At 44.6% G+C, this 26090-nt stretch overlaps 1 protein-coding gene across 9 annotated transcripts in view; it reads left to right on the plus strand.

Annotated features, from left to right (window-relative positions):
- TTC23 (tetratricopeptide repeat domain 23) overlaps nt 1-26090 on the plus strand; it is a 142874-nt gene extending 116784 nt beyond the window's left edge. For 5 of the 9 annotated variants that reach the window (XM_020910905.2, XM_020910904.2, XM_020910903.2 and 2 more), the window contains 3 exons: nt 3167-3294; nt 8331-8480; nt 11373-14093. In XM_020910905.2, the coding sequence (XP_020766564.2) occupies nt 3167-3294; nt 8331-8480; nt 11373-11603 (509 nt within the window). In that variant the 3' untranslated portion in view covers nt 11604-14093. Of the gene's footprint in view, nt 1-3166; nt 3295-8330; nt 8481-11372; nt 14100-24772; nt 24856-25533 lie in introns of those variants that run through there. The other 4 variants (XM_070478170.1, XM_070478171.1, XM_070478167.1 and 1 more) reach the window with 4 other exon arrangements.

Consider the following 26090-nt stretch of genomic DNA (forward strand, 5'->3'; position numbering starts at 1 on the left):
GGTGATATCGTATGCTATTTGTCTTTCTGACTTCACTTAGTATGATAATCTCTAGTTGTATCTATGTTGCTGCAAATGGCATTATTCCATTCTTTTTTACAGCCGAATAGCATTCCATTGTATACACGTACTGTACCTTCTTTATCCATTCATCTGTGGATGGACATTTAGGTTGTTTACATGTTTTGGATATTGTGAATAAAGCTGCTATGAACATGAGGGGCGTGTATCTTTTTGAATTACAGTTTTGTCCAGGTATATGCCCAGGAGTGGGATTGCTGGATCATATGGTAATTCTGTTTCTACTTTTTTAAGGAACCTGTTTCTCCATAGTGGCTGCGCCGACTTACTTTACCACCAAGAGGGTAGGAGGGCTCCCTTTTCTCTACACCTTTTCCAGCATTTGCTGTATTTAGACTTTTTATTCATCGCCATTCTGACTGGTATGAGGTGGTACTTCACTGTAGTTTGATTTGCACTTTTCTAATAATTAGTGATGTTGAGCATCTCTTCATTTGCCTACTAGCCACCCGTGTGTCTTCTTTGGAGAAATATTTATTAAGTTCTTCTGCCCATTTTTCTGTTGGGTTGTTTTGTTGTTTTTGAGCTGTATTATCTGTTTGTATATTTTGGAGATTAAGGCCTTAGTTTTCTACTTCAATTTATTGGTTCAGAATTTCCAAACCAAGAGAATTCTGTGGCAGTCCAGTGATTGGGATTCCATGCTTTCACTGACATAGGCCTGGGTTCAGTTCCTGGTTGAGGAACTAAGATCCCACAAGCCATGTAGTGCAGAAGGAAGGAAGGGAAACAATTGGGGGAAAAAAAAAAAGAATTTCCAGATAAAGTAGATGGCGCAAATTCTGCCCTCACACATGTGCATGCTCCACCTACAGTCTCCCAGTTTCCTTCAGATGCTTTTTCAAGCCATGGCCTCTGGAGGGACAGCCTGGAGGCTTCTCTTTGGACCAGTGCAATTGCTGGTTTTAGGAATTCCTGGCTATACTGGTTTTCTTTTGCTGCATAGCAAATTATGGTTGTTTAAACACGAAGTTTAAGCTTTCAGTTCTGTCAATCAGAAGTCTGGCATGGTAAGAGTGGCTTCTCTGCTGAGGCTAAAATCAAGTTGTCAGCCGGCTACATTCTCATCTGGAGCATGGGGTCCTTTTCTAAGCTCAACCCTGTTATTAGCAGGATTCAGTTCTTTATGTTGTAGGGCTGAAGCCTCTATATCCTTGCTGACTGTGACCTCTCTCAACTCCTATGGGCCACTTTTGGGTCCTTGTACCACGGTCCCCTCCATCTCAGGATTGGAGAACCTCCTTTTCAAATCCCTCTCATATTTTGGATCTCTCTGCCTTCCTTCTCTGCCCCCAACTAAAGAAAACTGCTTTTAAAGCTCTGGTGACTACTGGAGAGGGTGTGGAGAAAAGGGAACCCTCTTACACTGTTGGTGGGAATGTAAACTAGTACAGCTGCTATGGAGAACAGTGTGGAGATTTCTTAAAAAAATGGAAATAGAACTGCCATATGACCCAGCAATACCACTTCTGGGCATACACACTGAGGAAACCAGATCTGAAAGAGACACGTGCACCCCAATGTTCATCGCAGCACTGTTTATAATAGCCAGGACATGGAAGCAACCTAGATGCCCATCAGCAGATGAATGGATAAGGAAGCTGTGGTACATATACACGATGGAATATTACTCAGCCGTTAAAAAGAATTCATTTGAATCAGTTCTAATGAGATGGATGAAACTGGAACCCATTATACAGAGTGAAGTAAGCCAGAAAGATAAAGAACATTACAGCATACTAACACATATATATGGAATTTAGAAAGATGGTAATGATAACCCTATATGCAAAACAGAAAAAGAGACACAGATGTACAGAACAGACTTTTGGACTCTGTGGGAGAAGGCGAGGGTGGGATGTTTCGAAAGAACAGCATGTATGTTATCTATAGTGAAACAGATCACCAGCCCAGGTGGGATGCATGAGACAAGTGCTCGGGCCTGGTGCACTGGGAAGACCCAGAGGAATCGGGTGGAGAGGGAGGTGGGAAGGGGGATCGGGATGGGGAATACATGTAACTCCATGGCTGATTCATGTCAATGTATGACAAAACCCACTGAAATGTTGTGAAGTAATTAGCCTCCAACTAATAAAAATAAATGAAAAAATAAATAAATAAAGCTCTGGTGACATTAGGTTAGGCCCAAGGAGTAATCTTACTTTCTTACAGTCTACTATGATATATGACATTCCTTATGACAGGAGTAATATCTCAGCCTATCTGTAAGTTCCACCCATAATCAACGAGGAGGTCGTAATCAAGGATGAGGGTCATTGGCGTCATCCTGGAAATCTGCCTGTGACACTGAATTTTGCAGGAGCCTCGTGTCATCTACTTACCACACACAGGCCTCAGGCCTCAGTAACCAGCCCTGCTCAGGCTTATGAGACCCTAGGCATTTTGGAATACTGAAGACCTTATTCCTAACCCCCTCGTGGGCCGTTCAGCTCCTCGCTCCCCCTCCCCATCCCTGCTCCAGCTTTCAGTTTCCTCTTCATTTTTCATGTCTGAGATTTTCCTTTTTTGATTTTTGCTTTCAATATTGGCAAATATTTTAAAATATTTTTGTTACATTATAACCAATATGTTTAAGTGCTTGGAATGGTTGGGGTTTATCCTTCAGCAGCATGTCAGCCGTATTTTCCAGAATTATAGTGTTATTAAACTACATTCCAAGATTATAACATCCACTAAAGTCAATGGATCCTTGGAGTTCTAACCTCAGTAAGGAGCAACTAGAGCTTTATGAGGAATTAATGGTTAATCAACTTGAAAACTTAATGATGTGTCAGGTCTAGGGGAAATAGTTTCCCTCTTTGCATTAACTCTGCTTACTATATCACTGGGAGGGCCAAGATGTATGAAAACCGATGAAAATAAATAGCAGTATCTTTCTGAGAACTAGACCTTGTCTAATAAAACAGTCAGATTAATGGGAAAAGACAGTTTCCCTAACTGGGTTATCTTGTCCAGTTACTTATTATTTTCAGATAGTTCATCATCACTAAATGCACAGTTATTCTGTTTTCATTTCAAATCTGTGAGTAGTTTTCAAAATTGTTGTTGTGGTGCTTTTCTTTAGATGTGGCTGAGCAGTATTTTCAGGATAGCATGGCTAATCTCAAGGATGCTGAAGGGATGGAGAAAGCCAAATTTCTTTCAATTCAAGATGATTACTGCCATTTCCTACAAGTCACTGGACAAGATGAGGTGAGTGAGTTTGGACCACAACTGGCAGTTATTTACTCAGGCAACCCAGTTGATAGCCAAAGGGCGACTCCTGCACTCTGCAAACCTTAAGCACCTATTGTGTACGAGGCATGTGCCAGGCCCCACAGGGAGAGGGATACATAAGGTCAGGTAGCCAGCTCCTGGATAGGCACTCTTGGGGAACAATAAATTATGAGAACTTAGGTGTCATGTCCACCTGCAAAGTACCCTATAAGACTAGAAACCTTGAGAATCAGATGGACAGTCCCAGCTTATCACAATCTGTGGTTCTAGCTGGCATAGCAGGTAGCAATTAGTGTGTCTGATTATCTTGGCTAATGAATGAAATTTGCATATCTAATAAGAACTACACAGTGCAGAAGTTATGGCTCACTGTCCATTGAACCATACCGGCAAGTTTCCCATGGCTGGTAAAAATGGAACCAGACTCAGTTTAGTGTCATTTAACTATCCCAAGGGTAGTTAAACCCTTGGGAACTTGTTCCATAATAAGCCTAACAGCTACAGGACAGCCACATGCTTGATTTATATAAATGAATCTGTATTTTCAACTCTAACCCATCAAAGTAAATCCTTGAGAGGAAGATGTTTTTATTTCCTCTGCTGTTCTATAGACCTCCTGCCCAGGAGCTCTCTCCCAACTCAGTGCTTTACCCTTCTCTCAACTGATGTGAGCCTAAGGATGGATTTTCAATCTAATGTACCCGTGTTCCTCAGGCCAAATAGGGCTATAGCAACCATAATAAATGGAGTTTCCATATTTTTTCTGGATCACTCAACCAAGTAGAGAGGGGCCTTCCAGGGGTCTCGGGTTCTAGAACATCTCTAGAAGCTCTGTGGAGAGCGCTCAGGGCAGAAGTCTGACAGGAAGTGTGCCCGTCATGCCTTACCCCTTCTAGCTCGTCAGTCATCTTCACCTGCAGAAGGCCCCTTGATTCCATCCATCGGTTGCCATCTCTTCTCTGCCAGTCATCACCTCCTGCCTGGACCACTCTAGCAAACCCTGCGCCCCAACTGCTCCTTCCACTCTTGCCCTTTTCTAATCCATTCTGAATAAGGAAGCCATGGTGATCTTCTAAAAAAGCAAATCTGATCAGCAGGCCTCTATTTGTAAAATACTCCCTTGGCTTCTCAGTGCCCTTAAGCGATGCTGGAATCCCACATCGCCCGCAATACCTTGCAAGATCTGAAATCTGCTGGCATTTCCAGTCTCATTTTTGCCCACTCCCCTGATGTGTGTTGCACAGTGGCCTTTTCTAGTCCACACTTCTGGTCAGTGTCAGCACTTGTTTCCTGCTCTTGGAAGGTTCTTCATTGATCTCCTGGCTAATGCAGATCCATCTTTCAGGACTCACCAGCTTGCCTGATTCCTCTCCCTCAGTCTTCATTAGATTGTCCCCACTATTTTTCATCATGGAATCCAGTTTAACGTAATTGTATAGCATAGTAATGTATTACCATAATGGCGGCACTTCCCAGGTGGTGCTAGTGGTAAAGAACCTGCCTGCCAGTGCAGGAGACATGCGGGTTCGATCCCTGGGTCAGGATGATCCCCTGGAGGAGGACTTGGCAACCCCCACCAGTGTTCTTGCCTGGAGAATCCCAGAATCTCTCCCTGGACAGAGGAGCCTGGCCGGCTACAGTCTAGGGAATCGCCAAGAGTCAGACACAACTAAAGCCATGTGGCACGCATGCACACATGGAAGTAAAAAGTTCCTTTGAGCTGTGTTAAGATATTCTTCTAGTTGTGCTGCTCTGCCAATAAGAACCCTCTCTAACTTCTTATTCCCCGTAAGAAAATCCAAACCCCTCAGCCTGGCATGCCGCCGCCTCTACCAGCCCAGCCCGTGATGCCTGCCTCAGCTCCCTCTGCTCCACTTTCTGTTCTCGGCTGTAGTCACATTCGTCCCCTCACTGGCCCTGAATGTGCCGTGTGCTTGCCCCCCTACCGCTGTGTGCCCAGGTGCCCAAGCCTGCCTCTTAGCCCATCTGAATCCTGATTATTCTTCCCTTCTCTCCGTTAAACTTATCTAACTCTCAGAGACTGTCACAGTCTGGATTTCCTCTATACCCATGTCCATGTGGAATCTTTCCCACTGCCATCTCGACATGCACCTCTATCTCCAGCTTCCCCAATTAGGCTGTAAATGGCGTTGAGAGCATCCTTTAGGAGAAGGAGCTGGGCTCTTCTTTCCCCCACTGGCTCCTCCATGCCTGACAGCCAGTTTTCATGGAAAAGCTGCCAAACCCAGCACTTGCCTCGTGGTCCCTGGGACAGGACATGACAGGCTTCGGCATCAGGAAGACCTGAACCAAGGGGGCTCACACACTTCACAACTGACACAGCTCTTCCCCAGCACTGACTTGTCTTTCCACCTAAGAAATTGTTTTTCTCTTATCAGTGCCTTTCCTGGGGTTCCCTGATCCCGACCCCAGCACCTAATTCATATTCTTGCCAATAAAATGAGTGAAGGCCTTGCCAGTTCCTCTGACTGGGGAGTGCTCGCAGGGTGCCTTCAGGGCTAAGTGGTGGGCGAGGCTTCTTCACTGGTTTCTGCTTTGTTCAGCTCTTAAATTCCGCGTTTGTGTTCTCTGACTGTAATCATGCTTTCATGGAGGACATGGTGGAAGAATTTCGGAGAAACATGGGAGATCGACATGCAGGGCTTTCCCTCTGTATGTCTTAGTGTCATACTGACTGAAGTGTCAGTCTGACTGAAGAGATGAATTCCAACCCGTATTTTTTTTATTCCATGTGGGTATAAATAAGTCAGATAAACCAAACAGAATGTCAGACCTATTTAACTTTTCACCATGTCCAAATGTTTGCTTTTCATTTCCTGAAGTGTTTCTTGTGAGAAACAGAAAACCCTGGAATATATTCTGAATACTCTGTAAGGAGATAAATTGCCAGGAAACTATAGTTTTCACTTACATACAAACATCAATGTGCCCAGAGAAAGAAGAGCCTGAAACTAAGAGGGATTGAAGCGGGCAGGACCAGACCCGGCTCTGCCGCTGATGGGCTCTCTGACTCTGAGCGAGCTTCTCAACTGCCCTGTGCCTCGGTTTCCTCCTCTGTCAAACAAGGACTAAAATTGTCCTTATGGAAAGGAAAGAGTGCAAGCTAAAGGAGCTCACACACATAAACTGTTTAGCACAGTTCTTGACACGTAAAGGACACAATGCATTTCCTGGTACTTTTTATTCTTCCTACTCAGCTAAACAGACTGGTTCCAAATTGGGAAAGGAGTATGTCAAGGCTGTATATTGTCACCCTGCTTATTTAACTTATATGCAGAGTACATCATGAGAAATGCCGGGCTAGATAAAGCACAAGCTGGAATCAAGATTGCCAGGAGAAATATCAATAACCTCAGATATGCAGATGACACCACCCTTATGGCAGAAAGTGAAGAACTAAAGAGTCTCTTGTAGAAAGCGAAAGAGGAGAATGAAAAAGTTGTCTAAAAACTCAACATTCAGAAAACTAAGATCATGGCATCTGGTCCCATCACTTCATGGGGGAATAATCAATGGGGAAAAATAGAGGGGGAAACAATGAAACCAATGAGAGACTTTATTTTTCTGGGTTCCAAAATCACTGCAGATGGTGACTGCAGCCATGAAATTAAAAGACGGTTGCTCCTTGGAAGAAAAGCTATGACGAACCTAGACAGCACATTAAAAAGCAGAGACATTCCTTTGCCAACAAAGGTCCGTCTACTCAAAGCTATGGTTTTTCCAGTAGTCATATATGGATGTGAGAGTTGGACTATAAAGAAGGCAGAGGGCCAAACAGTTGATGCTTTTGAACTGTGGTATTGGAGAAGACTCTTGAGAGTCCCTTGGACTGTAAGGAGATCCAACCAGTCCATCCTAAAGGAGATCAGTCCTGAATCTTCACTGGAAGGACTGATGCTGAAGCTGAAACTCCAATACTTTGGCCACCTGATGCAAAGAACTGATTCATTGGAAAAGACCCTGATGCTGGGAAAGATCGAAAGCAGGAAGAAAAGGGGATGACAGAGGATGAGATAGTTGGATGGCATCACCAACTCCATGAGTTTGAGTAAGCTTCGGGAGTTGGTGATGAACAGAGAAGCCTGGCGTGCTGCAGTCCATGGAGTCACAAAGAGTTGGACATGACTGAGCGACTGAACTCAGCTCAACTCAACTAAAATGGGTTCCTGTAACATCTGCGGTGGCTTTTCTCCAGGGGTCTTTTATGTATTCTCTCTTCAGAGTTCGCACCATCCCCGACCCCCTCCCAACCCCTCCACCCCATGTACATTATTTCCTGAGAAGGTAAGTAGGCTCAGCTCATGAGACACAGTACCCAAACTCATTCTCCCTGAAAATGGAAAGGCATATCATGTGTATCAGTTACATCATTTTCTTAGGAGGCACTGGTACTGGCATTTTCTTTATCCAGCTTTGAACTTAAAAAAAATCATTTATTTAAATTGGAGGATAATTGCTTTACAATATTGTGATGGTTTTTGCCATACATCAACATGAATCTGCCACAGGAACACATGTGTCCCCCCATCCCCACCCCATCTCTCCAGAGCACGGCTTTGGGTCCCCTGCTTCATACATCAGACTCGCCCTGGTCATCTGTTTTACATATGGTGATGTATATGTTTCAATGCTTTTCTCTCAAATCATCCCTCTCCTTCTCCCACTGAGTCCCAAAGTCTGTTCACCCGTGCCTCCTTTGCTGCCCTGCACGTAGGATCGTTGGTACCATCTTTCCAGATTCCATATATATGCGTTAATATATGGTGTTTGTCTTTCTGACTTACTTCCCTAGGCTCTAGTCTCATCCACCTCATTAGAGCTGACTCAAATGCATTCCTTTTTATGGCTGAGTAATATTCTATTGGGTACCATAACTTCCTTATCCAATCATCTGCCGATGGACATCTAGGTTGCTTCCATGTCCTGGCTATTGTAAGTAGTGAAGCAATGAACATTTTTATTTAACCGACTGCTTTTTATTCCTTTGGCAGAGAGCCACTTCCATCCTTAGAGAGTCCCTGGAGGCCAAAGTGGCCGTGTTTGGTGATTTCAGCCCTGAGGTGGCAGAGACATATCGGCTCCTGGGTGTGGCTGACCTGGCACAGGGGAACCAGACCGGGGCCCACAGGAAACTGAAGAAGGTAAAGCTGTAGCCCGACTAACTCGGAAAAAAATCCTCCCGCCCTTCCTGCCTCTGCACCACACTCTTCTTAAATGAAACTTTACAGGTGGCTTATTTAGGTTAGATGGCATCAGTGTTGCAATTGATCTCAGCTATCACTTTTTGGGGCAAAAGATACAGTAATCCTCTTGTGCACATAGATTTTTTAATAAATTATCAATTATTCTTTACCATGCAAATAATTTTAAATTTGTAAATAATGTAATTCATCAATGTTATTCTACTCTTTCTGTTCACTCAGTTTACAGAGGAACTCTTCCATATGTTCCTCTAGTACTTATGTTTATTTCTTTTTAAATTGGAGTTTGTGTGGATGGCATAAGGTATGGCTCTAATGTTATTTTCTTCCCAAATGGCTGCCCAGTTGTCCAGCACCACTTTATTAAAGAGTCCATCTGTGCTCTAGTGAGTTAAGATAACACTTTCATTATATACTACATTTCCACATGTACTTGAGTCTATTTCCAAATTTCTTGCTATTCTACTTTTTTCTTTGTTTATTTGAATTCCAGTACCTCATTACCTTAATTATAGAGATTTCATAGCATGGTATAGTATCTGGTAGGGTTAGACTCCCCTCATTATTTTTTCATAAACCCCTAGAATATCAGATTTTCTAAATATTCTGGCATGTTTATTTTTCCACATGAATTTTGGTATCAACTTGTCTAGCTCCATTAAAATCTGGTGGTATTTTTTGGAGAATTGAGTTACTTATAAATGGGTCTCAGGAGGACTGACATCACTATGATGTTGAGTCATTCTACCAGAGAACAAGGGATGTCTTTATCTGTGTTTATGTCTACTTTAGCCTCATTCAGGAACATTTTAAAGTGTGCCTCATATAAATTCGTACATTTCTTACTAAATTGATTTCTAAGCATTTTATATTCTTTAATGTTATTATAAGTGGAGTTTTATCCACTATTATGTATTTTGACTGGTTATTTTTGTGCAGACAAAGACCATAGGTTTCTCTGTGTTAATTTTATGTTCTGCTAGCTTGCTTCTTTTGTTACTTGAGTTAATTTGAGCATTGATTCTCTCAAGTTTTCCAGGTATACTATTATATCATCTGCACACAGTTTAACTTCTGTTTTCCAAATTTTATGCCTCTGATTGATTTATTTTTGTCTTATTGAATTGCCTCATACCTCTAGTACAATAATAAATAATGTTGAAATGATAGGCATTCTCACTTCATTCCTGGTCTTAGTGTAAATGTCTCTAGTGATTCCTCATTTAATATATGCTGGCTTTGGACTGAGATTTATATATTTTATTGTGGTTAGGAAGTATCCAAGAATTGCTATGTTTATGAGTGTTTTTTAATTAGAAATAATTGCTGGATTTTATTTGATAAGATAATTCAGTTTGTCAGCATCAGTGGAGATAATGAGATGATTCTTCTTAGATCACTTAATATGGATGCATTTTATTATAATATCAAACCAACCTTGCATTTTTGGAATAAATCCACTTAGTCCTAATGAATTATTCTCAATGTGATATTGATTTTGTTTGCTAATATGTATTTTTTGCAACTATTTTGTTTTGTACCAATACTTTTAAGTGATATTTGTCCAAATATCAATGTTATTTTACTTCATAAAAATAATTTGGAAGTTTACCTTTATTGTCTATGTACTAAACGAGTTTATACAACATTAAAACTATCTAGTCTTTGAAAGTTTACACCACCTGTGAAACTGTTTAGGCATGGTGCTTTTAGTGGGGTGATTTCCTTGATAATTTTCTGTGTTTCTTTTACAAACCAGTTGGTCTGTTGAAGCTTTCTATTTCTAATGGGGTCACTTTGTTAAACTATGTTTTCCCGGCTAATTATCTATTTCATTTACATTTTCAGATTGATTTGCATAAAGGTTTGCCAAATAGTCTGATGAACTTTTAAAATTTCTACTTTTTTAATAGTTATTTTCCCATTTTAATTCTTAGTTGGTTTTTTTCACGCTTTTTTCTTGACTGAGTTAGTGGTTTGTCTATTTTGTTAATTATTCTTAGAAATGGGATTTGAATTCCATGGATAAATGGCATTCCAATTCTCTATTTCATTAATTTCTGATTTTATCTTTATTCTTTCTTTCCTTGTGACTTATTTGTTTTACTCTGTTGGGATTTTTCCAACCTTTTTGAATTGGGAATTTAATTCATTTGAGTTTTCATTTTTATGATATAAGCATTTTAGGCTATGAATTATCCTCTTATTATTGCTTTAAATGAATTTATAAGTTCTGTCATGTTGTGTTTTCATTACATTCATTAGTTTTTAAATGGTGAAAACCTATTTAAGTAAACTAATTGCCTAAACCAAAAGAATTAACTTTAGTTCTGAATGAGCTGTCCTTTAAGTCAAGACTTTTTCTCTTTTTATGACTTCTGATTCTGCTGCAAAAGTCACCAGATTTGGTAACATGCATGTTGGCTATTTTTTAACGAGATAATGCATGTTCATTATCAGTCTACAAGTTATTGGATATCTTCTATGGGCCAATTACTGTCGTAGGCAGAATGGGGAAAGACAATGAATAGCCAAGAAAAATATGCCTCTTGTCTTTGTGAGACTTTCTAGTCTAGCCAGGAAGATATATCATACCAACCATTTTAGAGAAGTTAGACATGACACCGATGCCAAAGACTAACTTGTGGTGAGGGAAAGGTGAGGAAGGGAGTTGAGGGTGGCAATTGCTCCGGGTTTCTCCAACCCCCACTTTTAAGCTAATGCTTATTGAGTGACTCTTATGTCCCCAGCACTAAGTTAAATGATTTATCTGTTAACTTATATAAGCCTTATAGAAACCCTAAGATTTGGATACCTCTGCTGTTTTCACAGAGAGGGAAACAGGCTGAAAGGATGTGTCTGGGCCTGGACTGCAAAGCTGGGAGCCGTCAGAGTGGGGATTTAGCACCAAGCAGCCCATACTGTGACATCTACTCTACACTACATCACTCTCCCCTCGTGGGCTTCCAAATAAGAATCTGTTTGAATAGGTGCCTCTTGTGCTTAGAGGAAGTTTGGAAACCAGTGGCAGAGTACCGAGAATGCCAAGATCAGGATAAGTAGGAGCCTTTGGGTTGCCACTGACAATATAACACAAATTAGCTTAGGTATAAAGAAGCGTCTATTGTCTTATGGTTTCCAAGGAAGCTCTGACAGGTGTATGATTAGCAGCGCAAAGACCCAGCGGAGCCTCAAGAGAGAGAGTAAAGGCCAAACTCAAGTGGCACCAGGGTGCTGTCTGCTCAGGAGCCCTGCCTGCCTCTCTGCACCTTCTTCTCCTCCTCGCTCGTGGCAGCGTCTCCCCTGCCAGCAGGGGATGGCGGCCAGCCCTCCAGATCTTTACTTCCCGCTCCCACTGCCATTTCTCAGTCAGAGCTTGGAAGTTCTCAGGCAAAGACTGAGAGGCCAGGCTTGGATCCGGTGCCCACCCTTGACCAATCACCCGAGGCCAGGGGTGTGGTACAGGGTAAGACAATGGTGCCTCTCAGGCCGCTGGGTGGCCCACAGTGGAGGGGGCGCAAAAATCACTGTCCTTTGATCAGACAACCTGGAACAGGGTCACTAGAGCCCCTCCCTATTTGGGGGCATGTGCAGTAATAGGCTTGCCACAGCCCCTACCCTTAAGAGAGTCTAGGCGAATCCCCTAACTCTGACATTATGTGCTCAGTTCTGTGCTACAGGTTCACACTACGATCAGCGGGAAGAAGGGGATTAGAGAAGGTAGCCAGATAAGTAGTCCTAAAAAAGAGCATTGCCGAGCAGAGAAGGGAATTCCCACGCCAGAAACAAGGTGGAAGGGGAGACTCAGGGATAAGATAGAGGCTCCTGTTTAAGAAGCTGTTTCTGTGTGGCCCCTAAGTTAAAAATGGTTTTTACAGATGATTATAAAATCTGTAATCATTTCACAGGTGATCATAAATTGATTTGATGGTGGAGAACACTGACTTTAAACCCAAGCTAAGTGAAATTTTGTGCTGTTGGTTCAGTCGTGTCTGACTCTTTAAGACCCCCCGTCCATGGGATTCTCCAGGCAAAGATATTGGAGTGGGTTGCCATTTCCTCCTCCAAGTGAAATTTTATCCCCCTCAAAAAAAAAAAAAAAGAAACCCATTATTTTCACTAGTAGAACTAGATTACCAAAAATAATGTACTTATTATACCTTAAATTTTGCCTACAAATGTTTGTTCCCTCTCTTACTAGGTAAGTACCAACATAGTAGCTCGATTTCTATCTCTTGGTCTACAAAACCTACAATATTTACCACCTGTCCTTTGCATAAAAAAATTTCTGAACCCGGCTGTAACATCTGGGAGCCACTGATGGAATTTTAAGCAGGCCTCAGTCACTCTATATTTGTTTTTTGGACTTTTTTTTTTTTAATCACTGTGAGGACAGTGTTGGAAATGGAATGGGGTGGCCCAAGAATTGAGGCAAGAGGCCTCTGTCATCTCACCTGTAAAGTGGAGATAACAGCAACACGGAACCCGACTTCCCTCCCACGGTTGTTCTGACGCAGGGATGAGACGAGGCCAGCGGGGCTACTCTGGTCAGGGCTAGGCCTGGGTGCAGAGCGCAGGATGCCCAAGTGCCCAGGTGGAGCTATTCCAGCTGAGGCATCACCCCCCCTCCCCCACAGGAGCCTCCTCTCTGCTCCCCCTTCCTCATTTCTCCCCTGAGCAGTGAAGATGAGAGGGAACACCTCTGCCGAGGGTTCAGCTCAGTCAACTCCAGGCAGGGGAGGGGACCCAGGAGTGCTGGAAGGCAGCAAATGTCAGTGGACGAGCAGGCATTTGAATTGAGGCCACACAAGCCTTCATGTCACCCTGCTGACTCCGGAAGGGCTGCTTTGGTTCCACTACTGACCACGCACTGGGGCCCAGGCTTGCTGCCGCTGGGGCAGCTAATACATCACTTCCAAACCTCACAGCAGCCCCCCAGGTCAGACCTTGGTAGCTGTGATGTACAGGCAAGGGGCCTGAGGCTCTTAGAAGTTGTAAATTATCTATGGACAAGTTACCATTAAGTAAAGCCCACATTTTCCTCAATGCCACTGGTTTGCCAAGCATTGGTTTCAAACCCCCTGCATCAGGGGGTTTGAAGCAGAATCTGGGGCAAAGCACGAGGGGCCCAGGGACCTGCAGTTTAGCTTAGGTTGAGAATCACTGCTCCATGCTCAGGCTCACCCATGGGGCTGGAAATCAGCTCAGCGTCAGGAAACTCCAGGCTTCATCACTCCCGGAGTCTGCAGTGGAAGTTGCTGACGTGTTTTCCTTTAGTTTGACCTCATTAACCATCAGTTCTGAATACAATGACTTTGACATTTTAAAGCTATCTGCCACTTGCCAGAGTCAGAGAGAAAGGGCAGAAACGTATGCTGCACGTTTTGCCGGTTGTGGTACACACAGCTCTCATTTCCACTCCCACCCACCTGAGGACAGGACTGGTCACTCCACAAACACCAGGGCACACACAGGCTTTGCTGAGCTGGGCTTTCTCAGATGACATATTTAGCATGGGGCTCTCTAGAGCCAGCAGCAGCTCTCTAAAGCTCCTGGTCCAGTGTTCCTGTTATTTCACCACCACAACAGCTGCCCATCCGTCGTCCCGTCCCCCGCCCCGAGTTTTCAGGTCTGGAGCAGGAATCCATTGATTCAGTTTCCAGATGTGCTTCCCGCGCTGCAGGCCCAGGCGTGGCCCCGTGCACATGAAGAACAGGAAGGCACAAAGAGCAAAGCAGACAGCGGGAGTAAGTTACTGAAACAAAGCCGCATTGTGGGCCTTTCTTTCAAAGGCATCTGCAGGGGAACACTGGAGAACTCTGTTGGCTCCAGGTGGAAATTTCCACCACAAAATTCACGTTTTTCTACATGGAGACCTAGATTTTCATCCAGGTAAAAGGCTGCAAATGGGATTCACAAAAATTGTTTCCTAGGTCAGAAGCATCTCCAGACTAATCCCAGACCCAATACTGTGTGCAGTTGGATTGGGTCCCATCGTGACCTGGTCTCCCTGCTAGGTACTGACATCATCAGGGTTCCGTCCACCACCTGATGACTTTATAGATGGGGACATTAAACCTTTTCCACAAAATAACAATTTTATGTGACCTCTCTCGCCAAGAAATTCAAAGCCCACCATGATGAATCATCTGAAGAAGGGAAAGGAGATGTTTCTTATTCATAGCTTGTATGTGAGAAAGCCGACCCTGGACAGGTCTTATGTGGTCACAGGTCAAGTCCTTGCTGTTCTCCATCCTGCTAAACACACAGAGACTTCTACATGATTCATTCATTCATTCATGGAATGTCCTGTCATTCCACCAGCGGCCCACCTAGTTTCACTTTCCCTTTAGCTTTTGCGGTGTTTTCCCCATTGCCCTGGATACTGGACAATCCAGAGCCTAGTTTGGAGTCCCGTAGAGCCCCGTGTTAGCTCATTCTGCTTTCATGGGCAGAGTCTGATTTTCCTTGATCCCTTAATCCTGATTTTTCTAATCATCTTTGACTAACCCACTGTTGGGCTGCAGCAGTCCACCTCAGATCCCTTCTGAAAGAAAAGAGGGTCATGCTGACATTGATTTCATATACAGAATCCTGTTCTTGGCTTGAGAAGTGTGCTTAAAATCACTTGACGCACTCATTAGTTACTGGAGAGGTTTGTAGATTGGTTGATACAGCATAAGAACGGGAGCTGGTGGTTAAAGTGGTCAAGGGCTTGACCTTTTGTGGGGAAAATGTGGAGCCTCCGTTGCCTGACTCAGGCTGAGTGGGAATCAGAATCCAGGTCTCCTGGTCACAGGCTGCCCTATGTTGTCAGCTGCCAGGCAGAGTTCCTCTGCTCGGGGTCAGCCCCCTAACTATAGCAGCCTAGACACAGCCCCCCATCTTCCCTGTCCCTTTGAAAACATGTACAAGCTCTGAACACAGACTGCCCAGGACAAGGCTACATTTGCTGTGCAAAGTTCCTCTAATATGGGAATGCTTACTGTGGCTTGTGGTGGATGCGTGATGTCTCAGACCTTCCTAAATTGGCATCACGGTCTGGAGGGTGCAGGACTGGGTCTGGACGGACCATCCTGGCCTGAGAGCTTCTGGGGATTGTCAAAACCTCACTGGATGCAGGAGAACTGTGGGTTTATGGGGGACAGCCAGGAACAGAGAGAAAGGCACAAATCTCCTACCACATAAATTCAGTGTGACCTTAAACAAGTGGAAAGAGGGAGTGCCAGGAGTGTTACCGCACTCCGGAAGGACGGGGCGGGACGGCTCAGCTCCACGTCAGGAGGGAGCCCGGCCAAGAGAAAGCAGTTTGGAAAACTTAGTTTTAAAAGGGAGCTGGATTTCTTGCTCTCTCTGGCTCAGAAATAGGTGGACCCAGCTTTTCTACCAACAGCTGGCCATGCCCTCGGGAGAGAAAGCCCAAGCCTGTCTGTGGGCGAGTCGGCCCACAGTCGGCCGACGCCCGTGTCCTCTGCATATTTGTGTTGCCGTCATCCTGGAGAAGGATGTGATAGCTGGCTCCGAGACAGTGGCAAGGGGCTGGAGCAGGGTTGTGGGGGAGTTGAGGGGTGTCAGTAAGGATGTAGAACCCACAGCTCTGGGCAACCCCGAGGTGAGGAGTGAGGGAGACAGCAGGGAGAGCAGGACGCCGAGCGGGGCACTCGAGACGCTCAGGGAGGGTGCTGCTCAGCCGCTGTCCAGGCAGCCAGGGGAGGGCAGGCCTGGCCTCCCTTCTTCCTCCTCCCCTGTCCCCTTGTCCAGGGCCCCTGGCCCCGCTCCATCTGTTTCTCTCATGGGAGGCTTCCTACCCATCTGCGCAGTAACCCACAGGTCTCTGACTCGTTGGCCTTCCAAGGAAGGGAGTGTGTCTGTGTGTGTGTGTGAGAGAGAGAGAGAGAGACAGAGAGGAGCAGGGTATGCTGCCTCAGACACTTGCTGTTTCTTCTGCCCAGAACCCCACCTCCCTGCCCCCGACCTGACCCTCTTTGCACGGCTGACTCCCCATCCTGCAGGTTTCAATTCGAATGTCAGCTCAGAAAGGCTTTCACTGACCCAAGCCTCCTCTACCACTGCTGACCTTTTCCCCCACCTCATTCTTTCATAGCCCGCATCCTTTTTTCTCTACCGTATCTCTTACAAGCAGTCATGCCGTGTTTGTTTACACGTTTTTAAATACCTGGCTCCCGCACAACACTGGAAACCCCCCTCCGCTGCTCCAACCCCGAGGTGGACGCAGGGTGGGCATGTGGCGGGCTCAGCAAACACCCGGGTGAGGCTGCTGTCTGAGGGGCTGGGGAGACCAAGCCCCGCCCCCACGTGACCCTGTTTTTATAGGAAAAGCTGTCTGAGGAGCTGTGTCTCAGTTTGTCCTTGCATTTCCCCACGTTCGTCACTTAAGGAATCACTTCTGCTTGCCTTGTAAAGCTTACTAAATGAAAGCATAATTGTGATTTTCTAAAAATTTAAGGCATTTCTTACTTCCACGTATTTTGACTTCTGATGTCTTCTTTTCTTCTTAATACTAACCTTGAGAACTGACATAAAAAGAGAAGCACAGTCCATGTGTTCCTGGGTAATCTCTCCTCCACAGACACACTCTCGCATCAGATATACGAGTAAAGAAGAGCAGTGATTTTAGATTCTGAGCATTAGAGTCTTTTAAAAAATTTTATCTTTCTCAGGCTTTGTTTTTCATTTCATGTAAAGATAAAATACATGTGCTCGCTTGAAGGTTTGGCACAGACCCCTCCCAGGCAAGAAAAGTATGTCTTTCTCCATTTCCCATCATTGAGTCTCGTACCTGCAACTGAGATGGCTGCTTAACTGCAGCCCTAGCTGCACCGCCTCTGTTATTAAAAAGGATATGTCCCAGCAGCACTTCAGTTGTCAGAAGTTTCCCAGTAGAAATGCTGATATGGTTTCAGGACTTAAGACTGGAGGTTGAGGGTGAAAAGGAGAAATCAGGCCACTTCTGCAGAGGAGCTGCCATGAAAATAAGTGGCCCTGAGTACTAGTTGCAGAGATCCCCTCAAAATCAGAAAATACGCTTCTTTATGAGTTCAGGTCTTTAACTGTTGTAGCTTTCTAAAGCCAGGGTAGACTGAGTCAGCTAACCTCTGTGCCTCAGCTGCCGCTGAGCCACCCGTCTGTGCACACGGGGAAGGATGCCGGCCAGGGGGCTCGGAGGTGGGCCAGAGCAGGCAAGTCGGTGCCTCCAATCCCAGATTCCTTGGCCCCTGGGCTCCTTAGAAACCTAACTTTCAAAACTCAAAGTCGTGTCAAATATACTTTTTAAGGTTCTCATCAAATGCTTAAGATTGTGTCTTAACCCCCCTGGCATTATGGATGCCCCTAAGAGACAGTGGTACCTAGGGGACACACTTTCTGCTGTTGAGTGCCTGGATTCTGAGGGAGGAGGTTTGTGACACTGCATCCACATGGAGCTTCCTCACCAGACGTCTCAGCAGCTGACGTGTCACTGGAGCCCTGTGGTCTAAACACGTCTTACAGACCCATAGAAGAACTTCATAAGTGAATCTTTTATTCAACTTATTTAGTCATTCATTAATTTAGCAAATACTGCATCTACTTAGGCACTGAGGACTGTGCAAGGCCCTGGGACACAGAGGTGAGGAAGACAGACACGGCCCCTTTGGGGAACAGCTCATAGATAAATGTGAAGCTTGAGTCCCCTTCTGCCTTCCTGAAGCAGGAAAGGTCTTTAGTATTTAGCGAACAATGAAAACACAAATGACTTCTCCCAGTCCCTGCAGATAAAATCAAGAGAACACAAACAATATATGGCTTCCTAAAACTCATCTGGAACCTCACAATTTGGGGGTTCTTTTGTCCACTTAAAAGAAAAATGAGAAACACCCTTTGGAGGCTGATTTCAGATCACAGTGTACTGGACTCCTTGGGAGAATTGGGAGAGTACAGAATACCTTTACTGGTGGAGAATGTTATCTTGTTGAGGCCTGAGGAGTTCTTTACTTGGTTCAGTGAGATATTTACAATACTCGGGCTTAATCTCTATCAATATTTTTAACAAAAGAATGGAACTACCTCACACAAAAGTGTTTCAGCAAATTTAGCTAAGAGCCACAGAACACTGAAAAATTCAATTTATGTTTCTAGATAAAAATATATAGCTAATTACATATATAAAAATATATATGTGTACATATGTATATGGCTATGTAAGATGTTTTCTAGTTAAAGTCAGTAATGGATTATTTCACTCCTTAAGAAAGGTTAGCTGTTGGAGAACATTGCAGCTACTGGATGAACCACTCTTCCCTGTCTGTCCTGCTATGTCCTCCCTGGGACTGTCATCACAAAAGAGACTGGGGCCGAGGGTCTGTTTCCCTCCCAGTGGACATCCTTTTACACCTCGTCCCTCTTCAGCTAAAGCTGTGGGCAAATTTCGTTAGTGAGTACGTGAAAATGAAGTCACTCAGTCATGTCCGACTCTCTGTAACCCCATGGACTGTACAGTCCATGAAATTCTCCAGGCCAGAATACTGGAGTGGGTAGCCTTTCCCTTCTCCAGGGGACCTTCCCAACCCAGGGATTGAACCCAGGTTTCCCACATTGCAGGCGGATTCTTTACCAGCTGAGCCAAGGGAAGCCCATTAGTGAGTATAAATAGCCTAAAAATAAAACCTATTAACACCAGAAAGAGGAGAGTCTTAACTCCTGGGACTTAGGGGGTAGGACGGGATGGGCTCACCTCCCTCTGGACTTGATTAATGAAGAGGGTCACTTTACCCAAACGTGGCCCTCTGTCCTAACCCTGATCTCTCTACAGAACACCCCAGTAAAAATGAGCCGCAGGCTCTGGGACAGAGGTGTCTAGTAGAACCAGTGAGGATCCGCGTCTGCACTGTCAGTTGCCATGACCTTCTTCCAGGAATCATGAAGATTCAGTTAATATATCTTCTTCCACAGAGAATGGGAGGCCAGGGAGAAGAAACCCCAATAACCAAAGAAGAATGGAAATTCCTCCTGAGTTTTAGATTCTGCAGGCCCCCTCTTAAGGCAGACTGACCTGAGACCTCAGGTTTTCTCAAATAATCATTGTAACATGTCAGTAAAATTCTAATGCTTCAGTGAATGAGTTAACACCAATGCGTGTCAACATCAGTTCAGTTCAGTTCAGTTCAGTCGCTCAGTCGTGTCCGACTCTTTGCGACCCCATGAATGGCAGCACGCCAGGCCTCCCTGTCCATCACCAACTCCCAGAGTTTACTCAAACTCATGTCCATTGAGTCGGTGATGCCATCCAACCATCTCATCTGCTGTCATCCCCTTCTCCTCCTGCCCTCAATCTTTCCCAACATCAGGGTCTTTTCAAATGAGTCAGCTCTTTGCATCAGGTGCCAAAGTCCTGGAGTTTCAGTTTCAGCATCAGACCTTCCAGTGAACATCCAGGACTAATCTCTAGGATGGACCGGTTTGATCTCCTTGCAGTCCAAGGGACTCTCAAGAGTCTTCTCCAACACCACAATTCAAAAGCATCAATTTTTCGGCCCTCAGCTTTCTTCTCAGTCCAACTCCCACATCCATACATGACCACTGGAAAAACCACAGCCTTGACTAGACAGACCTTTGTTGGCAAAGTAATGTCTCTGCTTTATAATATGCTATCTAGGTTGGTCATAACTTTCCTTCCAAGGAGTAAGCATCTTTTAATTTCATGGCTGCAATCACCATCTGCAGTGATTTTGGAGCCCCCCAAAATTAAGTCTGACACTGTTTCCACTGTTTCCCCACCTATTTCCCATGAAGTGATGGGATCAGATGCCATGATCTTAGTTTTCTGAATGTTGAGCTTTAAGCCAACTTTTTCACTCTCCTCTTTCACTTTCATCAAGAGGCTTTTTAGTTCCTCTTCATTCTCTGCCATAAGGGTGGTATCATCTGCATATCTGAGGTTATTGGTATTTCTCCCGGCAATCTTGATTCCAGCTTGTGCTTCTTCCAGCCCAGTGTTTCTCATGATGTACTCTGCATATAAGTTAAATAAGCAGGGTGACAACATACAGCCTTGACTTACTCCTTTTCCTATTTGGAACCAGTCTGTTGTTCCATGTCCAGTTCTAACTGTTGCTTCCTGACCTGCATATAGGTTTCTCAAGAGGCAGGTCAGGTGGTGTGGTATTCCCATCTCTTTCAGAATTTTCCACAGTTTATTGTGATCCACACAGTCAAAGGCTTTGGCATAGTCAATAAAGCAGAAATAGATGTTTTTCTGGAACTCTCTTGATTTGATCTCTGGTTCCTCTGCCTTTTCTAAAACCAGCTTGAACATCTGGATGTTCACAGTTCATGTATTGCTGAAGCACTGGCTTGGAGAATTTTGAGCATTACTTTACTAGCGTGTGAGATGAGTGCAATTGTGCAGTAGTTTGAGCATTCTTTGGCATTGCCTTTCTTGGGGATTGGAATGAAAACTGACCTTTTCCAGTCCTGTGGCCACTGCTGAGTTTTCCAAATTTGCTGGCATATTGAGTGCAGCACTTTCACAGCATCATCTTTCAGGATTTGAAATAGCTCAACTGGAATTCCATCACCTCCACTAGCTTTGTTTGTAGTGATGCTTTCTAAGGCCCACCTGACTTCACATTCCAGGATGTCTGGCTCTAGGTGAGTGATCACACCATTGTGATTATCTGGGTCATGAAGATCTTTTTTGTACGGTTCTTCTGTGTATTCTTGTCACCTCTTCTTAATATCTTTTGCTTCTGTTAGGTCCATACTATTTCTGTCCTTTATCGAACCCATCTTTGCAAGAAATGTTCCCTTGGTATCTCTAATTTTCTTGAAGAGATCGCTAGCCTTTCCCATTCTGTTGTTTTCCTCTATTTCTTTGCATTGACTGCTGAGGAAGGCTTTCTTATCTCTCCTTGCTATTCTTTGGAACTCTGCATTCAGATGGATATATCTTTCCTTTTCTCCTTTGCTTTTCGCTTCTCTTCTTTTCACAACTATTTGTAAGGCCTCCTCAGACAACCGTTTTGCCTTTTTGCATTTCTTTTCCATGGGGATGGTCTTGATCCCTATCTCCTGTACAATGTCACAAACCTCCGTCCATAGTTCATCAGGCTCCCTGTCTATCAAATCTAGTCCCTTAAATCTATTTCTCACTTCGACTGTATAGTCATAAGGGATTTGATTTAGGTCATACCTGAATGGTCTAGTGGTTTTCCCTACTTTGTTCAATTTAAGTCTGAATTTGGCAGTAATCAGCCCATCTCAAAATTAGCTGCCTCTGAGGCACTCCTACATATGTAAACAGGGAAGTTTGCAGGGGGCTTAAACCTCAACCTGATCTTTTACACTGAGTGAAGGTATCCCTGGCCAGGTAGGAGGAAATGAAGTCTGTCTGGCAAGATGCGCTCGCCCTGGAGCCCCACACGAATGAAGGAGAACACGCTAGCTTCTCAAGTGCTTCTCACCCACTGTCCCTGAGTGAGCCTCCTCTGCGGGCCCCGGTAGCGAGGACCCAGGCTTCCAGTAGCCGTGAGTCAAACAGGGAGGAGAGCTGGAAGAGCTTACAGCGTGTCCCCATCTCCTTCCCCTCAAAGCAACACAGAGCTTTCTCAAGGTTCACAAGTTTCCAAGGTCACAGCCATCTCCGTGTGAATTAAAGCAGGGTTAGCTCAATCCTGGGGAATGAGCCACATGTTGCCTAGCCCGGGTCAGGGCCTCCACGCAGACTGAGAAAATGTGAGGTTTGCTGCTCGGGAGAGCTGGGATCCTTGCCTTTATGGAATTTGGATTATATACTAAATAGAATAACAGGGAAATGTGTCCTCCTTTTTGGTGTTATATAATTCAGCTAAGAAATAGGGAATATTTTCTGTTATTTAAAAAGCCCTCCCATATTTTCATCTAATGACATTGCTTTCCTCCAAAAGACAACCACATTCTCAGATTCCAGAACCATATTCTCAATTCCTCAGATGGAACCAAACCTTCAGATGGGCTTGCTGTTTTCCACAGTTCATAAAAACAAAGCCTTTTGGTTGCCTGCATTTTAATTTTCTCCAAGACCTAAAAAATTCTGATTAACCCATAAGAATGAATACAGTCTTTAGTATGGAGTCCTCAAATCCTCTATTTTTTTTTTTTTTGACTAAAACTATTACCATGTAAAAAAGAATTTCAGTCTTTTAAAAGTATATTATGAAATATTTCAGATATAAGAAAAATTATGAATAATAACAAGCACTTCTGAGTTTACTGTTCAGTGTAAGAAATAAAACATGACCCATACAGTTGAAGCCTGTGCCCCACTCCATTTCCAAATAACTACTATCCTGAATTAGATATCATTTCATCTTTATTATTTTACTATAGTTTTATTTCACATTCAAATATGCACACACATATTACATGCATTCGTCTGCAATTTGATTTTTCCTCTCTATAGTCATGAGATTCATCTGTGTGGATACATACATTAAAAATTTGTACGTGTCATCTATAGACAATATACATACATCACAATTTACTTATCCACTACTAAATATTCCCAAATCATTCTACAAAATATTCCCAAATTGGTTGTACCAATTTTAGTACCCACTGTCAATATATAAAAGAGTTTTTGTTGCCTCATATTTTGATGAAGCTTGGTGTTATCATCGGACTGTAATTTTTGCAATTTGTTAGGTGAAAGGGTAATCTCACTGAAGTTTTTGTTTGCATTACTGGTTAGTAGTGAGCTTAGGTGTGTTTATTAGCCAGTCTGTTTTCAACTTCTTTGAATAATCTGTTTCTATCTTTTGATCAGTTTGCTATTAGTAGCTTTTTTTCTCATTACCTTATAAGAGTTCATTATGTATTCTGAATGTTAATCCTTGTTCAGTTTTGTGCAAGTATTTTCCCTCAGTCTGGTTTGTCTGTACCTTGCCTAGGGTACATTTTGGAACACAGATGTTTTGAATTTTAATATAGTTAAATTTCATCAGCTTTTTACTTTTGGTGTGTCTGGATCTTGTCTAAGAAATATGTCCCTACCTCAAGATCATAAAAAGATATCCTTCAAAATTTTCATCTGTTAGTTCCCAAAAATATCTGGAGTTAACTTCTGTGTTTGATATGGGGTAGGGGTCCATTTCCTTCAATTTGGAAAACCCACTGCTTTCATAGTTCCATTTACTAACTAGTTCAGCTCTTCCTTACACACTCTTTAGGGCCACTTCTGTTGTCTATGAGGTGTTAGCTTCTACCATGTTCTGTTGATTTATCTGGATGAAAACCACACTGTATTAATTACTATAGTTTTTTAAAAGGTCTTGACATTCAGCAAAGCAAGTCCCTCCATGTCATTCTTCAATATTATTTTGAACATTTGGGGCACAGCTCTCATCTCTGTTGCACAGGACAGTAGGGAGAAATCAAGACAAGCCACTCCTGGATAATATACAGCTGAATATTTAACTCCCAAACAAATCAGCTTCTAAGAAATTGTTGTGTATAATGAATATAGAAAGCCCATATAAAGCATTTGTTTACAAAAAAGCAAAAACATTTTAAAAGCTTTTTTGAGCTGTAGCAAGGGTCATTTAAAATTAGAAACCCTTCCTCTGGGCAATAGCAATGTTCTTGCCTATATTTTCTAAAAATACAAATTTAAACATAGTTTTGCATACAGATAGTCACAGTAGGGCCTCCCTGGTAGCTCAGCTGGTAAAGAATCCACCTGCAATGCAGGAGACCTGGGTTCGATCCCTGGGTAGTGAAGATCCCCTGGAGGAGGGCATGGCAACCCATTCCAGTACCCTTGCCTGGAAAATCCCCATGGACAGAGAAGCCTGGCGGGCTACAGTCCATGGGGTCGCAGAGTCGGACATGACTTTGGGACTACGCACAACACAGAACAGTCACAGTGAGTTCAATGAAACTGCTAAAGCTGTGCACACGTTGCCTAGATCCCTCAGAGAATCCCCCCCCCCCCGCGCCCCCCAATTTTGTTATTGGAGTGTAGTTACTTTACAATGTTGTGTTAGTTTCTGCTATACAACAAAGTGAACCAATTACACAGAATATCTACTCTGAAGGTTAGACTGTTCCTGGGAGAAACCTTGAGAATGCACTAATTCCTTCATAGCAGGGGTGTGTGAATGAGCTATTCTTTCTCTCATTCAAGGGAGAGTTGATTTTCCCCAAAAATGCTCTGTGACATTTTCATAACCTCAGGATTACTACTTGGTGTTCTGCAGTGTCTTCAGATCCAGACCCTCTTATACGGACTCCAGGACAAGAGGACTCTGGCCACCCAGCAGACCATGGACATCCTGTCCAAGTGAGTCGACCTCTCCCGACACTGTTTACTTTGCCGTCAGAATCTCAGAGGAAGCTGGTTCTGTAAGGTTCAGTGGAACTTTCCGTGGAAAGGACAGTCTACTGACTGTCTTCCATTACTCATTAACTATGCAAGCCCAGTTCCTTTGAACACTCAATTGTAAAATCCGATATCAGGAAGAAATCAGCTCTTGGAGAAAGTCAGAAGCACAGGCTAGGGTTCATCCTCCTGCAGACCGGCTGCCTGCTGGTCATGTCAACTGCTGGAGGACTAGGGCACACGGTCCTACGCAGCCTGCAGGCGCTCTGATCTCACCCGGGCGCCGGCCTCCCAGCCTGGACGGCGCAGAGCCTGGTCCGCAGGCTCCAGGACGCGCCGCGGGCGGGGTCGGCCGGCAGGGGGCGCCGTCCCAGGCCCCGCCTGCAGGGCCGGGCCCCTTGAGTCGCTGAGGGTCCACTGTCCGCTTGGTGAGCACGGCCGCGGGAATCAGAAACGGGAGGAGAAACGCTGGGCTTTCTGCTCCTGCGGAGCCCCCTCTCCTTTGCCTGCCCTCCTGAGGCTCCCTCGTGAAGCGCAGCTCAGCAAGCGCCAGGCTGGTCTTCACTGCCGCCGAGTCCGGCGCCAGGCCAGGCGCGCGGAGGCCGGGGCCGCCGCACTGACTCCTCTGCTTGTCCGCAGGGCCCCCGAGGTGCCCGCGAGGCCGCGGCCGTCCCCCGGAGCCAAGGCGGCCTTCTGCGCCGGCGGGCGGCCCCACAGCGTGCCGGGGCGCGCCAGGCCCAGTGCTAACGACTGAGCGGGGCCCACCGCCTCCCGGGGTGCGCCCCCGGGTGCCCCGCACATCTTTCCCTCCGGAACGGGGGGCCTTCGACAGCTGCTGCTCCGGTTTCCAGGCCGACTGTGTGCTCCGAATGCAAAGCCACCCCACACCTCCCGTGGGCCCTGTGTGGACAGTGGGCGCCCCTCCTGGTGACCTGCCCTTCTATAAAGTATTTTTCTTTCTGCTACCTTAGTGGTTTCTTCTGGCCGACCAGAGTTATTACCCATCAGCACTGCTGCGGTTGCAGGCTTCGCTCCTTCACCATCTGATCGTGTATGTGTATTTGGTGTAGGGCCCCTTGTGCAGGCTCTGGAGTCAGATTTGGAGCAGGAAGATTGTGGGCAAAGAGCTCTTTCTTATAGGAAGGTAATAGGGATTGAAAAGAAAATGCTAATAAAAGGAAACCTGGCAGTGTTGA

This window comes from Odocoileus virginianus, chromosome 16 (genome assembly GCF_023699985.2).
Source record: "Odocoileus virginianus isolate 20LAN1187 ecotype Illinois chromosome 16, Ovbor_1.2, whole genome shotgun sequence".
In the NCBI taxonomy this organism is placed as follows: Eukaryota; Metazoa; Chordata; class Mammalia; order Artiodactyla; family Cervidae; genus Odocoileus; species Odocoileus virginianus.